Consider the following 17,226-nt stretch of genomic DNA (forward strand, 5'->3'; position numbering starts at 1 on the left):
CAAATTAAATCAACAGAAGTGAAGTGATTTTCACGATAGGTGGGGAAAGGCGTCGGGTACCAATCGCACGGTATTGGTAGGCCACTCAGATAAGCAGGCGCTAGTTATATGAAGCGCCTTGCTCAAGCGAAGATTCATTCAAGTAAGAAATAACAGATGCCTCTCTCCTCGCACAAATTGTTATTGGGAAACTCGATAACATCAGACGAGTGGTTTCCTCGTATAATCGTGACAAAAGCGGGCGGCAAACTCAAGCGAAGAGAGATCTATAAAAAAGGTTTTTCGTCTTTAAGGCAGCGTCGTTAATCAGGCAAGCATGGCTAAGCTAAGATAGGTTCTTAACAAATTATCTGTAAGAAAATTGTAGAAATCTCAAAATTGAAGCTGATTTATTCCCCATTTTTCTTTTCTTAGATGTGGCAAACATGAATTCATCAGTTATTAACGGTTATTTTCGTGTCAGCAGTACTGTGTGCATGACTTTAGCATATGTGGTTATATTCGTCCTCGGCTTCTTTGGTAACATCTGTATCATTTACATCGTGGTTTCTCGTAAAAGGATGAAGACTAACTTTAATTTCTTAATTGTAAATATGGCAGTCGCAGATCTCCTGGTTTCTCTCTTCCTCATGCCGCCTGTGGTGAGTAACAGTTGTCCAATTATTAAATGTTACTCCATCGTTTAGTTTAGTTACGAAAAACCTCTCACTCACTCCCAAAAATTTAACACATTTTGTTATCCAACGCTATTAGCTCGGATTGTTATTGAAAAACCTCTTTTGTGTACTACCCTGTCGCCGTAGGTGAAATTCTTGTATACTGGCTCATCCTGGATCCCAGGGGCAGTGGGAAAAGTCACGTGTAAGTTTGTCAACTTCTTGGGGAGCCAGTCCATTGCTGCGAGTATCATAACACTTTTCTTCGTGACAGTGGATCGTTACTTCGCCGTTTTACATCCACTTCGAGACATGTGCTTCATTCGAAGCACAAAACTAGTCACCTCTGTGATATGGATCGCATCTTCCCTGTATTTTATGCCGTATCTCTTGCTCTTTGATGTTGTAAAGAGTGCTGATGGTTCTCACTGGGAATGCAGATTGGTTTGGAATTTCTTTACCTCGGATATAAGTGTCCAGTTTTCTATCGCCAAAGCCTATTACATGGCCATCTTCTTGATACTGTATTTGGTTCCTCTTGTTGTCATTGCATGGGTTCATGTTCTTATTGGTGGACATCTTTGGTCACACCAGATCCCAGGGGAGCCAACAGCTCATCAGAGACATCAGAATGAACTGTCAAAGCGCAAAGTACTGCGCATGATCATCATCGTGACGGTGACGTTTGCTTTGTGCTGGTTGCCAGCTCATATTCAGCATTTATTGATTTTCTGTTTTAACAACACTTATATAGCTTTGCTTAAAGTTGAACACCTAACCTCCGGTTTATTTTTCATATCACACGCCAATAGTGCCATAAATCCTTGTCTGATTATTGGTTTAAACAAAAGATTCAACGATGAATTTAGAGGAATTCTTACATGTCTTTTCTGCCGAAATTCCTTTCCCACGAGGAGAAGCTTTGGGACAGGAACATCTGTTGTTCTAACTCGCATACGAAAGACTTTACTTAAATGTAGTGCCACTGTTATCCCTTCTCACGCTCAACAACGCGCACGGTATCAGAGCTGTACGTTTTGAAACTTTTCTTTGGTTAGACAAGACGATGAAAACGGACCGTATTGAACCCCTTTTTTGCCATTGGTTAGACAGGACGATTTAAACCTACCAAAACCATTAAATATTAATAACCGCCTCCCGCTTAGCTCAATTGGTTAGAGCGCTGGACAGTTGTGCGGAAGGTCGAGGTCGATGGTGCGAGCCCCGGCCGGACCAACACTCAAGGTATTAAAATAACTGAGGAGAATGCGCTACCTTTCTAAAATATCAAGAAATGGATAGACATCCTAGTCTTCTCGGATATTGACCAATAAACCGTTGGTCCCGTCTCCTGCATCTATTAATTAGTTAATTTGGTCAGGCAGGGGACGTTAAAGAACCCACTCACAAGATTACTGTGATGTGGTCTGGCCTGTTTACTGGGAACTAGGGTGGAGGGGGCATCTTCAAATACGTTTCCTTCGATTCTTTGTAAACCGCCGATGCAGTACGGCCAAAGTCCCCCGAAAGGTGTTATGATGCGCATTTGATCATATCCACATGCTAATTTGCGCAATATAAATATTAAATTATTGTTATTATGTATTATATTTTATCATTGCTGATCTGTCCTCAGTAGTATAAGTATTATTCAACAAATTAAAAAAGGGTCATCAATGATAAGCCAACCTAGGGGAAGGAGTTGCATGCATGAAAGTAATCATGGTGTATATACGAAAAGTTACAGTTACTTTGTAGGACGTTAGAAGACTACTTTCAACTAGTGTGTTTTGCGCGTTGTTATTCTTATCATCATCCGGGAACTCATTAATGTTTCTTAGAAACCACACATAGCTTGTCAAGCTTGTCAATATTTTCATTGCAAAAGTAGAACAAGGTATTATCAACCAGAGCACAATTAAACCGCCAGTTTGAAAGGGGTATATGTAAGACATTATCTGTCTGTTGCATATAGCCAAACACAAAGTGGAAGAATTTTTAAGACAAACAAACAGTTACCTCGAAAGAATCAAATCACAGCTGAAATATCAGACTCAGAAACTATATATTCTTATGCAAATAAATTGACCAATTAATGTTTCTAAAAAGCCTGTGAAGTCCTTGAAGACCCATATATTATTTGGTCTCGGTTATAATAGTATCACTTGATTGTGTGTAATGTAGCTTAGGCAGACGAAAGTTTTGGTTAAGAACCATTATTGATAAAGTTTTCAGCGAAAGATGTGACCTGATATGTATTGTCGTCTTCATGTGATTTTGCTCAGGAAATGTAAGTATTGTAACTAATTGTTTAAAAATATCTTCTGTACAGTTGGAGATGAAAGCACTGTCAAATTGAAACAGTTAGTGGTTTAGCACTTCTGGTGTTTGTCAACAAATTAAAAAATCAAATATACAATACTGTACTCCCTAAATAAGTAAAGGTTTAGTAACGTCTCCTCAAAATATCTACATAGTATAATATAACCAAGAACTACCTTGAGCGATTGAATAAATTAAAAATTCCTTTGAAAGATGTGCTGTTCTTGAATGCACCATCGAGACAACCATGATTTTCCATCTCTTGAAATTGAAAATGGTGATGTTTATCAATCTTTTGAACACATAACCTGTCATTTGACAACGTTTCACAGGCCTATTACGTTCCTTATTTAATATTACAAAGGATAATCGGCTTAACGCCCCAAAAAGTCCATCTTCATTTCTTTTAGTTACTTTTCAGGGTACCCTTAGATTTCGCCCATATTTGGGAGTTAATTAGCGTTTACATAGATAATATCAAGAAATTTAGGCGTCAACTTTTTGGCATTTGAGAGGGCAACTTTCCAGCATTTTACGAGTACAATCGGGACAGGCCTACCTCCGGTTACCGATCACCTAAACTTGACATTTCGAATGGTCGCTTATTTGAGGTATTGAAGCCAGCTTCTTACTATTTACCGTGTCTATCTATTGTCCAGGTAATAAAAAGAAAATTACTCGTTAGCTCGAAGATATAAACAATGATATCTTTTTTTCGTTGCCAGCATCGTTCGGTAGTCGATCTCAACAGAAGTTCCGTGTTTGATTTAGTTCGATCGCCGAACACAATTAAATTCAATTTAAGGATTGTTTTATTTAGGCAAACTTTGTACTCCTCTAACTCTGTTCTTGTGACACATTATCTCGTCTGTAACTGCGTTTGGTCAGATTTGTGTTGTAATGAAATGAATCCAATTTAGTTGAATGGTGAAGCGCGCATGTGTCTAACTTGTCTTCGGGAAAAGCGGATCTTTTGCCTGTCATTCTCAATTGACGGAGCCAAAAATTGTAAGTTTCTTATTTCTGATATCCGATGCTTTTCTTTGGTGAATTTTCATCTTGCATTCTGCAATTTCGTCAAAGGGCGGTTACACAGTCGACGCCATTTTGGCCTCAGTTTTCGGCTTCAGTTTTCGGTGGAAAAAAGACAGGATTTACACATGCCATTGTAGAAAACAATTGTCGTTGAAATTGTACAATACTTTTCCTTAAGATCTCCAGGTTAGGGCTAGTGTATTTTTTAAGAGAAGATCGTCGCAATAGTGATTTAACTCGCGTGTGTTTGCCACACTAGTACTGTTAATTATTTAAAAGAATATCCGGTCAACTCGCCACCACAACAAACTCGCCACCACTCGAGCTCAAATCACCACCGGTGGCGATTTGACTTAAGCCTTACGTGTAGCCTCTCGTGTGAAACTTACATCAAATGAAAGCTAATATGCAGTAGTACATTGCAAAAAGGGAAAGGGACTCAGAAGTTGGAGTAGCGTCTCAACAATGGAAAGTTAAACGAAAAAAACATGTTGATATCCTGAAGATTATGATCAGTTTGTGAACAGCAAAACTAGAGTGATATAGTCGCTCAGTGAATTTCGCTAAGTGGTTTCCGCTGTGTTGTTGCCCTTTATTGAATATTTTCATTTGTTGAAAAGATTTCTTGTCCTAGTGTTGGGAGGCCTGTGCCTTCCATAAATAAGGCATAGCGGTCTCAGAGCGAACACGAGGAAAATGAGTCTCCATGTTTGGTGTAGTTTACATTAGCTTGACTGGCGATTTCCAAAAGCTCCTACATAATGTGAGTTCTTTAGAAAAAAAAGGACAATTCAGTGTTTGATATTTAGGTTTACTCATCGCTGGTACATTTTTCATTTAGCGAATCGTACAAAGGTTAAGAAGTGTATGTGGATCTCACCTGATCTCGATTGTTGGATTTTATAAATAAATTGTGGATTTGCGGCTACACACCGATATGAATGATATCGTATGAAACTTACATCATATGATGCTAAGAAGTCGAAGGTCAATGCGAAATTTAAAGCACGTACAAATACAGCGAAGTTTACTCAAATAGACTTTGGCGTCCTTTCTTTGTTTGGTAAACCCTTTGTTCCAAGCACAAAGGGACTCCTAGAGGAGGCCAAGTCGCTTTCTGCCAACTTTTGCCATGTTTGAACGCGCTATTAATTTCGCATCATCAGAAAATAAAAGATAAACAAATTCAAGATCTAACCTTTCGTATGATGTAAGTATTATTAGATTTAATAGCGAATTGCGTTCATAAAAACGAAACTCGTGTTAAAGCTCACGTCGACATTTTCTTGAAGTTTTTTCGCTTAAAGCAAAGCACGCTAGTCTGTTTGAGTGAATCTCGTTGTATTTCTACGCGCTTTTAATTTTGCAATAAACTTCGACTTTTAGCATTTAGATGATGTTAAAGAAAATAATTGCGCGAGAGCTGGATACGAACAACGAACCCAGGAGCAGTAGGGGTGGGGTGGAGGACCCGAACATGTAAAACTTGTTTTCTGTCGTTTTATGAAACTTTGGCTTTCTTAATACAAGGTCTTATGCAAAGACAAAACGTGTTTTCTGTTTTGTTTCACAGTTGTTCAGAATGCGTCTGCTACATGAAGAGAAAGTGACAGGTCTTATGCCGGCTTCTCTTCGAGGGGTAGTTATCTACAAGTGCACTTCATAAAGAAAAGTCGAGCATAAATAATATGAAAATGTCGCTTTGAAAGGTGGCTCTTACCCCTGTGCACCCTAACATCGGTAAGCTACTGCCTGTGAATATATTAAAATCATACATATGAACTGCGGATTATGAAATGAATATGGAAGCGATCTTCGCAGTAATGAACACTTTTTGAGCAGTAGTGAAAATGAGGCCTGTACGGGATTTGAACCCATCACCTCTGCTCTAAACTGTCCTCCATGCGTTTCCAAAGGTACCGACAAAGAAAATTTGTTTCACAATCAGGAGTTTGTGTAGTTGATGATCATTTTCTTGATTGTCGTGAACTTATTGGGGTGATACTGTAAAGAAAAGCTTGATGCTGGTCACTCTTGGTGGTTAAAGGGTTAACTGATATATTACTTCGCTCTCACACTGCTTCACCTGATAAGGGAGGAGTGTCGCTCAAAGGGAAGTTTAATTCAAAACAAATTCAACTCAGATTTGGTCAGTCAGATTCAGCTAAAAACATCATGAATACGGGCAAATTTATTTCCAGCCTTTCGAGTGGTTTTTAAATAATCTTCATTTTATTAAGCTGGCAAGGTCTTAATATATGAATTGTAATAATTTTCTGTCAAGTGAATTGTGGAATACCCCCTCATAAAGGCAGTTCGTATTTTACAAATAATTTTCATTTTCCCCTGCAAAATTACCAGGACCTTGAGGATACCGTGGAACCTGTCAGACAGCAGATCTCAGTGTTACAGTCCCGCAGACGGGTGCTACAGGAAGAACTGGATACTAGAAACCAGCTCTCTTCGTCTTTTAATGTATCATCGGTTCGTGAGCAGGATGAATCATAACAAACACTGAAGGGACTCATCGTTAAACAGGAAAGACCGACAGTTCGTTTCCTTAACCGGGCGAAGTGCATTATATGACAGTGTTATAACTCATCTATACCATGCCCACTAAAACCGCTTTCCTTTCCTTTCCTTTGGCCGTGCCTTTATACGAGCAGATCCATCTCACAAATGCGAATTGTAATATAAATAACGAGTGATTATACGATTGTATGAAATGAATTTAATCTGTTTCATAAACCACTGTGCGAATGATGTCGTAGTTCTTCCGTGTTATAATGTTACAAGGTGTCAAACACCAGAAATCAAGCTTGTCTCCTCCCCAGTCAAAGCCGCAGATAGTTGCTCTTTTCTCTTACATTAACAATGAATATATTTGAAAGTAACTCATTGAAAGGCTTTTAGTATCGCAAACGCTTTTCTTTCGGAAAACTGAATTTGGTTGATATTCTCCCGTTTCCGTTTTACTGTTCAGAGCATTGTACATCAAATCCTTTCCAACCACACGGACTTTTTTTTTAGAAAATTGGATAATTTTTCATTCTTATTCAGTTTCACCCATAATAAAGAAATGAACATAAAAGTGGGAGTTTTACTTTACTGTGATTGAGATCAGAAAGTTTATATAATTGGTGCTTACTTTTCAAAGTTAGCAACCCAACGGGCAAGCCCCTATCATCTTCTGAACCACTCGTATACGCAACCAAACACAAAGTGAAGACTCTGGTGGAAAAAAGTTTTGAAACTAAGCTTTACGTCATCACTTGGCTACAAGTTATTAAGTGGCGATCGCAATAGATACTGTCGTCTACCACACAATTTACTTAAAGTAAACAAGTAATTTACTGTGGATGGGCTAGCGGGAGCCAATACCTTACAGAATTCTCTCGTTTCGAAAATTTGCATTTATTGCTAATAATTTTCTGGTACCAGGCAACCTAGGCCTGCATTCTCAGTTAATTACATTTAAACTCACAGCCAGTCAGGCTGGTGACCTACAACTTTGCTAACATTGCTGAGCACTTATTAGAGTAAACCCTCAAGTAAGCAGAGAGGCAATCTGTCACTCAGGGTGGAGAGTTAACTTCATAAATTCATTGGTTTTACCTGTAAACCACACTTTGTGATCCGCTTCAGACGTCTTTGAGATGCGAACAAAGTGCATATGATTGCAGGAAGCTGAAGGTTTCATGTTCAAAATGTGAAACGGCGTGGAGGCTTTCTTTTGTATAGGTTGGTACAGCTTGACCTCATAAACGCCGCACCCAAATTTGTTAGACTAGTCATTGATCCCTAGGTAATCAATGTGTATCCGTAGACTTCCAAATCTTTTCACCAAAAGGAAATTTTGAATCGCTCGAAAGTTTTATCTTCTTCTGTATGATAGAAGCTCACGGCACCTTTTCTATATATTGGTCCACAATCGACATGATTTAAACTTGTCTTCTCTCTGTCGAAGGAGGAGAAAATCGCTGGGTGGCGAGGTCAACCGCCAAAATTAATGGGTTATGAAAGAAGTCAGCCCTTTTTTAATATAAACTATTAAAATTAGATATCAGATTATTCTCAAACAGTCAGTTTATAGGCGAAAAGCAATAAACATCACCACAAAGTGAGCATGTATGGTAACCTGGAGTCTGGTTTACCAGTTTAAAGTTCCTTTTAAGACCTTCCCCTTTTCGCGTTAAGCAGAGAAAATGGGGAAAAAAGGGAGATCCGAAACACCTTCAGAGCGTCGACGGTTAATATTGACCTGCTTTTTTGACGATTGACGGTAAAAATTTATCCTTTTTGACGATTGACGGTAAAAATCTATCCCTATTGACGACTGACGGTTACATTCTAGGCCCTTTTAAGGCTGAAGGTTAATCCTCATTGAGACTCTTACAACACACCTCCTACGCAGAACAACGATAACATCTGTTCATCGTTGCACTCGCCTTATTTTTATAAAAAAATGTTTTTACCTTATCCAAAGTAGTGGTCTCTAATATTCATATCCTTTTTATTATTTTACACGGTCAAATATGTCACATTTATTAATATTTTATTAGCGGGCAGAAGAAGAGAAACCATTGAAAAAATAACGATAGAATTTATTCCTTTTTAGTTGACAGGTGCTTTTGAATATATGATCCTATCTTTGTATTACACCTTTAATCTTGTTGACCTAATTCCAATCAGATGTCCATCGATAGATTGAAGATGTCGAAACGTAAATCATTCGAGCTCTTCTGTTTACAATAAAATCCATCAGAAATCGGTTTGTCGGCCATCAAGCTTGGTTTTCGTAATTAATCATCTGCTGGAAAAGTCAACCATTCAAGCGGGAAACAGTCAAGTTTAACATCAAGTGTACTTTAGCCTTTTCAAAACGAAATTTCACCAGTGTACATGAAATGTGAAACACTTTTGAACGCAAAGAAAGAAGACAGTGAAGAGTATTCCCAACCCCGAACAGTCCTCGCCAACAGCATTTTTCCAGGTAACGTAAAATTGTTAATAGCTGGCATATCTTGCGTTGCTTCAATACTGGATTCCCTTTCCTCTTTCAACACCTATACATTTTTGCGCAAAAAAGTTGTAGTTTTGAAAAGCCTCGAGATTTATTAAAAATAATTCAGATTTTGTACTGACGCAGTTTGATCGTGGAATGGACAGGGCATCTCTAATAAAATACGGAGTTATTTTTTCAGTATACATACCAGGCTCTCTCCTTTTAATATATACTTTCAATCAAACGTATATGAAGGTATTACTTTGCTCTTATTACTTTGCTAAAGCACGCGGCTCTAAGAGCATCTGAGAAACACTGAGAGGCGACAATCGGTAGGCAACAAGTGAGAGAGAAAGTAAACCACACAGAAGTTGTCATACCCATGAGAGTCGCACAAAACATATGAAACATGTTTTTTAAGCCCAGCGAGATGACCTACACCGCTTTCAATTCTCTATTTCTGTTATGTCTAATTAACTACAAAGAAAAGTAAGCCAATTCAGAGGGAAATCTTGCCTTCCCCCTTGCGCTGAAGGGAATCCTCTGCAAGCGAAAGTTTACAACCCTTGAGGCTCTTCTACCACTACCCGTAGAGCTTGCAATGCCATTTGTTTCATCTTCCTTTGAACCTTTATTGGCTCTTATTGCACTCAGCGTGACGTTTTGTCACAGACCATCTCTGCACTTGTGGCAATATTTGTCCTCAAGCGCGCAGTTTCTCCCACGACATGGCTTCCCAACAATTGTGGTCGCTCCAGATTCCTCAGCAAATTTTATGTGTACGCATTAAATTTACTATATGTTATTTTTGCAGGAATTTTTTTAATGCGCAGCAACTTTATCATTGTAGCAAATGCTTGTAATTGCGACAACTTTTATTGTTTTGGCATTTTTTTAATATGCAGAAAGGTTTTCCATAATCAGTTTGCAGCACCCGAAAAAAATCTGTCAAAGGCACAGGCGGCCCAAGCGCACTGTGTGTGGTTTTGAGGTCTAAATTTCGTTAACGGTAATACCTAACATATTAAGATCGAATTTTACGCGTAAGTGTAGGCCGTTAATAAGGAAAAAAATTAAGAAAAAATTAAAAGGATACCAAAAGTGAGAAATAAAACGTGTGAAGTCTTCTTGCCTTTTTTCCGCAACCGCTTTGTTGTCAACAGCGCATGCTTCACATAGAAAGTCGCCAAAACAGCGTTAAATTAAAACGACTGTTGGCAACAAAGCAGCTACGGAAAAGGTAAGGAGACTTCACACGTTTTATTCTTCGCTTTTGTTATCCTTTTTAATTTTTTTCTTAATTTTTTTCATAATTTTTTTTATAATTTTTTTTTAACGGCCCACAATTACGCTTAAAATTCAATCTAAATATGTAAGCTATTGCCGTTAGTGAACTTTTGACCCCAAAATCACACACAGTACGCTTGGGCCGCCTGTGTCAAAGTTTCTTCATTATGCAAAACGTAATTTTTTTTTATATTTTTTTTGTGGACAATGAGTGAAAATAGCAGCAACTTTTTAATTTGCAACATTTCCCCTGTGACCAACTGTTAGATATTTTTCTTCAGATTAGCACGCTTACTTTGAGGGTCTTAGTGGGGGGTATATAGCTGACGACTGACGGTTAGTTTTTTCCATTTTGACGGTTGACTGATAATTTTTAACGCCTATGGTGGTTGACGGTTGACAAACTCGTTCCCAGGGCCTCTCATCTTCTAGCCCCATGGAAGATGAAAAATCAAAGATTTACTGTATCCCGTCGGTTAAACGGCCACAACATCTCTGCCCGAATATATCGCTTCTAAACACTGGACTTGTTTGGGTTTTAAATTGAGATTACAATACCTGCTCGGAGATATAGCGACTTGAAGGCTGCTATAAAACATGGCGACCTAAAAAACGATAAAGGCTATTTTGGAGATGACAAAGGATATGATGCAAAAATCGAGCAAATAAAAGACTCTTCCCTAGGGAAATTTGTTTGCTTTGTAAACACGTGACCAGACCAAACCAGGGTCTCCCTTCTCTCGCTCCACAGGGCGGGAAGATGAAAGACCCTGGAAAAGAGTTTGGACGGTTAAATTTCAAAGTCTTTGGTGGAAGACGTTTATTAGGAAGATATATTTCTATGAGTAAACAATGTATAATGAATATAACGATCGTATTTCACACACTTTTAGGATTCTCTTTCAAACGATAGTTACGTTAATATCTTACACATATAAGGATCGACCTACATTCGATTGTTACGTAAGTATCTTATGTACTCTTTAGATTCTCTCTCATTTGATTGTTACGTTAGTATCTCGCGCACTTTTAGGGTTCTCTTTCTCTCAGTGGTGAGAGCACTCGCCTCCCACCACTGTGGTCCGGGTTCGATCCCCGGACCTGGTGTCAAATGTGGGTTGAATTTGTTGTTAGTTCTTGTCCTTGTTCTGAGGGTTTTTCTCCGGGTCCTCCGGTTTTCCTCCCTCTCCATAAACCAACATTCCAAATTCCAATTCGATCTGGAAACAGTGGACAAGAAGAGCCACCCAGTGGAATATCCATTGCTAAATTATTTATTTATTTATATATTTGCTATCTCTCACACTTTCAGAATTCTCTTTCATCGGATTCTTACGTTAGTATTAAACGGTCTTTTAGAAAACTCTCTCATTCGGTTGTTACGTTAGTATTTCGCAGACTGTTATAATTCTTTTTTATTTGATTGTTACGTTAGAATCTAACGCACTTTCGGATACTTCTTTATTCGAATTCGTAAGTTACGTTACTATCTTGTACATTTTTAGGATTGTCCTACACTCGATTGTCACTTCAATATCTCGCACTTTTAGAATTCTCTTTGATTTGATTGGAACGTTCGTGTTTTTCTCGCTTTTAACATTTTAAACATCGATTATAGATAAAAATGTCGTTGATCTCGAGGAGATCATTGATATGCTGGCGATGATAGCTATCGACAGAGTACAAGACTGTCGACATGACCTAAGCTTGATCTCAGTTATGATCTTGTCGAACGGCAAGAAATGTTTCTTCATAATAAACGTCAACCGGTAAAGGCCTTGACATTTAACCATCAACTGCCAAAATCTAATAAAATTAATTGTCAACCATCAAAGCTATTTCCCATGACGGCTCTCTTTCAAGGGGTACGGAGCGGTATTAGTGGTCGCCAACAGAGTATAAAAGAGGACTATAGAAAATTGACGGCCAATTGTTTGAGTTCATTTCAAGTTTATTTCCAACTACATTTATCGTTCAAAGTGCTGCTCTAGTATGAAACCCATCACGGAACAGTTCATAGCATTTGCTCCTCAAGTGTTCTTCTCAGGAGTGGTACACCATTCTAATAAATTAATTCTTATTAAACATATCAAAAAAAGAAGTAGTGTTATCAGGTGTCCCACAGGGATTGGTCCCAGGACCCTTGCTTTTCGTTATTTATATAAATGATATATCTAATAGCTCTGATAAATTGAAGTTCTACTTTGTTATATGCTGACAAAAATCTCAAATCCCTTGAATCTACAGTTTTTGCAGAAATTTTTAGGGTTTATAACTGGCTGATCGCAAATAAATATCACTTAATATAAAGAAATCTAATTCTGTCCTTTTTAGACCAAGACAAGAAAAGTTAAATCACCAAGTCAACTTGAAAGTACTTGACCATCAAAACAACTCGTACAATTCTTTAGAATGTAAAAATTATGTCAAATATCTAGGTGTGCTTATTGATGAAAATCTTTCTTGGAAATACCACATCGCCCACATTGCTTCAAAAATAAGTAAAACAATTGGAATTACTGCCAGCCTTACACACTATACCCCTGAATATTCATATCGCTTATTCAGCCCTACTTATTGTATGGCATAGTCGCTTGGGGCCAAGGTGTTAGAACTTACAAAAACAAAATTCTTATTATTCAAAAACGCGCTCTCCGCCTCCTGTTCTTTGGTGACTACAATTCTCATGCAGTACCTTATTTTGTCTCCACTAGCTTTCTTCCCTTAGATCTACTCTACTTTAAATCCGTTGCTATTCTAATGCATGATAAATCTAACAGCTTAACACCTACTAAAATATCTAACTTATTTGCTTCCAAATCTAATTTTCACTCATATAGTTCAAGATCATCTTGAAGAGGTGACGATTATGTTAAACACTTAAGGTTAGACAAACATACCAAGTCTTTTTCAAGGTACGGTGTAAAAATCTGAAACAGTTTATCGTGTGAAATGCGTCAAATGCCCAAAAATAACTTTAAAACCAATGTCCACGATACTTCACTCCGAATACTTTCAGAAGAAAATGATTATATTAGTTTACCCGACTTAATAACAAAATTTTCCTGAAAACTCGGCTTCGTATATTTGCAATGTAAACTTAATTAGATTGAATTCATTTTTATTTATTTGTTTATTTATTTAGCATTTTTTCCTTTTTTTCTCTAGTCTTTCTTGTGAGCCAATTGTACTGGCATAGTTAATTAATAAAGTAAAGTAATTAAGATAAGAGAAAAACAGTGGTGATAAGCCAATTGATTAACGTAACAGTAAACACTAATAGTTCAGCGTTCCCGGTCTAGCATATCATTGAGTTTGTGATCTTTGTAAATATTTATTTATAAAACCATATAACAGCGGAGCTCGCAGCACGCGCAGCGTAGCCCCATAATTATACAAAATAGTAGTAGTAACCCATCAAGCCCAAAAAATTGGACCTATTACCGTACGAGCGTCCGCACAAGGTGCTACGTTTAGCATGCACGGGCACGCCAACGCCACGGAGCTTTAGTTTTGCTGACGAGACGTGCGGGAAAAAAATACGAGCTCCGCTTTTAGGCTTGGCTGAATTTTTATATTAGTGTAATGCCACGATTCAAGTTTAATTGCCTTTAGCTGATAAAAGCAGAGCACTTAATTCGAGGGGAAGTTCTTAATTTTAATCAGGTGAATACAGAAAAAGGTTCTCGTATAAGGTCAATTGACGATAGAGACTATTATCTTGGTGGGATTAAGTTGGATCGTGTTGATGTTGAGAAAGACCAAGGGGTTTTGGTTAGCCAAAATTTAAGCTGGAATAATCACGTTGATCTTATCTCTTTTAAAACTCAAAGAATGCTCGATGTCCTTTATTGAATATGCACGAACATAAATGATATTAGTACAGAGAAATTACTTTGTATTACTTGTGTTCGTTCGCGTTTTGAATATGCTAACGTGGTATGGCTACCTTATACTAAAAGAGACATCAACAATTTGGAACAAAATACGCGCGCCTTGAAAAGTTAAATTTATTACCTTAGAAGTATCGAAGAGAAATTAATGATTTAGTCCTCTTTTTCAAGTCTCTTAAAAATATATTTAAGTTAAATATTTTCGATTATGTATCGTTTTGCTTTTGTACCAAACCGCTCAGGAATGTTGATCATTTAACGCTTGATGTGCCTTTCAGTAGGACTGACGTCTTAATAAAATCTTCCTTTTGTCACTATATTGCTATTTTCATGTGTCTAACTATGCAAGCAGTTAACTACTTATGATATCAGTAAAACTAGAAAGTTTTGTGTGAATCTCAATATAGAATAGGGATTTAGAAAGGAAGGGTAGTTGTCAACAGCCTTGAGGGGCTCAATTTGGGATTAGGGCACAAAATGCAATTAACAGTTTTTAAATTATCAGGTTAGTGCAAAAAGTCTTGGGCTCAGCAAGACCAGTGCCATCTGGATACTTGCCCCGGGGTGCTAGAGGGCAATGAGAATGCTTGTCACTTGACTTGTGGTTGCTCAAACCCTAACCAAACTGTAACCCTAACCCTAAACTGTAACCATAACCCTAAACTGTAACCCTAACATCAAAATACTGGAAGAAGGTCAATGGATTTCTGCAACCCCAAACCCAGCCATTGGGTTAAGTCGAGACTCGCCATAGCTGTCTCCTGAGAGTGTCAAATACCTTAGTCAGGTGATTTTAATTGTTTTCATTATTTAGCTGAAAGAATTCTTTTTTTGTTCGGATTTGTCGAATGTGGAATGAATTACCTGTTAGTATAAGAGAGTCAAATACCTTGTCAATCTTTCGTAAGAATTTGATGACCTTTTATTATGATAAGTTTAATACAGTTTTTTTCTAATTTTAAATTGCATCAATTTTTAATAGAATTGCATAGCTTAAAGTAAACACGCGCTCTGATTGGTCAATACGTCAAACGGAAGAGAGTGTATTTAGCGTGGAATCGCACTAATGCATAAAGCGATATCGCTGACGTGAGTCGCGAGCAAAAATTATTGTTATGAACGTAAAAACGTAAATACAACTAGTGCTACGTAAATATGAACAAATATGAACAAATTTATAGAAAACGAATGTCTTCCAAATTTTGAATTCAAATTCAAATTTTTAGAAAATTGGAGGAAACCACTCCGCTCAAAAGTACGAGAAAACGCATAGAAAAAAAAAGTCAAAATGGCAGAGACGAGGGAAGAAAGCCAAACGACAGTTCTTGCCGAGGAAAACCAAAGAAGCGTTCGGAAAGAAAACGAAAACAAGTATCAATGCCTAAAAAGGTCAAGCATCTTTTCCGGAAATCCAAACCATTGTAGCCTATACAGACGACGAACTGGCCTCATTTTGAGACAACATGGTTTCAAAAAACACTAAACGGCAAATTCACAAATTCGAGTGGTCGCAAAACAGTCATCCAAGCGCTCCGTGATGATTTCGACCCACCAGAGATATCAGAGCTCACTGGCCTCTCCAATCCTGAATCCATATCCAGCTACAGCCATAATCCTCTGGAAATAGCGGCGAATGTCGAATAAGTTGGCCGGTTTCAACCCATGCCAAGCACGACAACTACCAACAGCTATTCAAGTCATGCTTTACGGGAGATTGTTCTCAATAGCTCAGCCACGCCAAGCAACACAGCAGCTACTAGTGACCTTGACAGCAATGCCAGTCGTTCTAGTTACCTGATGGTAGGAGCAGTTGGCGGAATGTTTACTGGAGTAACTTTTAATAAGTGTCCAGTAAATATTTCCATAAACTTTCAGTCTACCATTGATACCAACGAGCGACTCCCTGCAATGAAAGAAAAACAGTTAAAATTGGGACTTTTAACCTTTTTTAAATTGTTTTTTGTCAGAGTTTACCGAGAAATTCCAGTCTTAATCATTATATTTTAAATACACTTGTTTTTACAACTGTAAATCACTTACCGGTTTTTCGTCGATCTTGCTTTGATACCGGAACGCTTGAAATTTCATTTCACTTGAGGATTTGACCATTCAGTTGTTGATTGTCGGCGCCACATTTTGCCAAGTTGAGTGGTATTAGGAAAATCTCTGTCTTAAATAACTCCATAGTTTGTACTTTCAGTTTTTTTGCTGAAGATTGTAAAATGTGAGGCACTGCTTTCTCCACGAGTTTGAAATAAAAGTGTGGTTTTCATTCTAAAAATATCTTGTTCACTCTATTCGCTAGATATTGACACCTGACTTTGAAAGGGTTTCCATTGTTTGCACACTGGCGTGGCGCACAGAAATACAAAACATCTGGTTTCGCCCAGTGATTTGATGGCTTTAGCTATGCCATTCAAGAAAAATTCACGAGGTACAATTAAAATTGTCGACGGTTCAAACGTGAGCGACTTAACTTGCTTTCCGTTCCCTTAACAATGACAGTTCTGACAGTTGTCTTTAAAATGGCTTTCTTAAGGGCGTGCGTACGGGATAAAAACAAACAATAATACTGCCGTTTTAATTTCTTGTTTTCTTATTTTTATTCAGTCATGCGATTCAAGAAAAAATCACTGCCAGACTCGTGAATTCCACAATAAATTTCACTTGAAAAACCGATATCGTGTGATATCGGTTTTTCGCGTGAAATTTAAGGTGGAATTCACTCGTCAGGCAGTAAATTTTTCTATAATATTATTTTTTAAATATATTACTTAATTACTTCTCTAGATATATGCAGGATGTAATCATAGGTTGCTTGATTTTAAAGTAGTCTTTTACTCCGTTTTAAGCCTACCCCAGATTGAGCAAGTGATTGATGTAATTGTCTTTGTGATTGTAAAAATCTAAAATTTGATTTACAAAAATTAAGAAAAAATGCCCTCTGCCTTGACCAATCACAATTCAGTAATTTTGCCCCTTATATGATAAGGAACAAAAGTACGTAGTTATTGTACATATACCATTA

At 37.7% G+C, this 17,226-nt stretch overlaps 1 protein-coding gene across 1 annotated transcript; it reads left to right on the forward strand.

Moving 5' to 3' along the window:
- Nucleotides 1–322: 322 nt before the first annotated feature.
- LOC148721990 (substance-P receptor-like) lies at nucleotides 323–3,190 on the forward strand. Its single transcript, XM_088736925.1, has 2 exons — nucleotides 323–641; nucleotides 804–3,190. The coding sequence occupies exons 1-2, from the start codon at nucleotides 426–428 to the stop codon at nucleotides 1,695–1,697; spliced, it is 1,110 nt and encodes a 369-aa protein (XP_088593051.1). The 5' UTR covers nucleotides 323–425; the 3' UTR covers nucleotides 1,698–3,190.
- Nucleotides 3,191–17,226: the final 14,036 nt, after the last annotated feature.

This window comes from Stylophora pistillata, chromosome 10, assembly GCF_964205215.1.
Source record: "Stylophora pistillata chromosome 10, jaStyPist1.2, whole genome shotgun sequence".
Taxonomy (NCBI): domain Eukaryota; kingdom Metazoa; phylum Cnidaria; class Anthozoa; order Scleractinia; family Pocilloporidae; genus Stylophora; species Stylophora pistillata.

Excerpts from the sequence above, each read along its gene's own strand:
- LOC148721990 (XM_088736925.1), top strand. The coding sequence starts at position 426 with ATGAATTCATCAGTTATTAACGGTTATTTTCGTGTCAGCAGTACTGTG. Across the intron at positions 642-803 it reads TCTTCCTCATGCCGCCTGTG|GTGAAATTCTTGTATACTGG; the intron begins GTGAGTAACAGT and ends CTGTCGCCGTAG.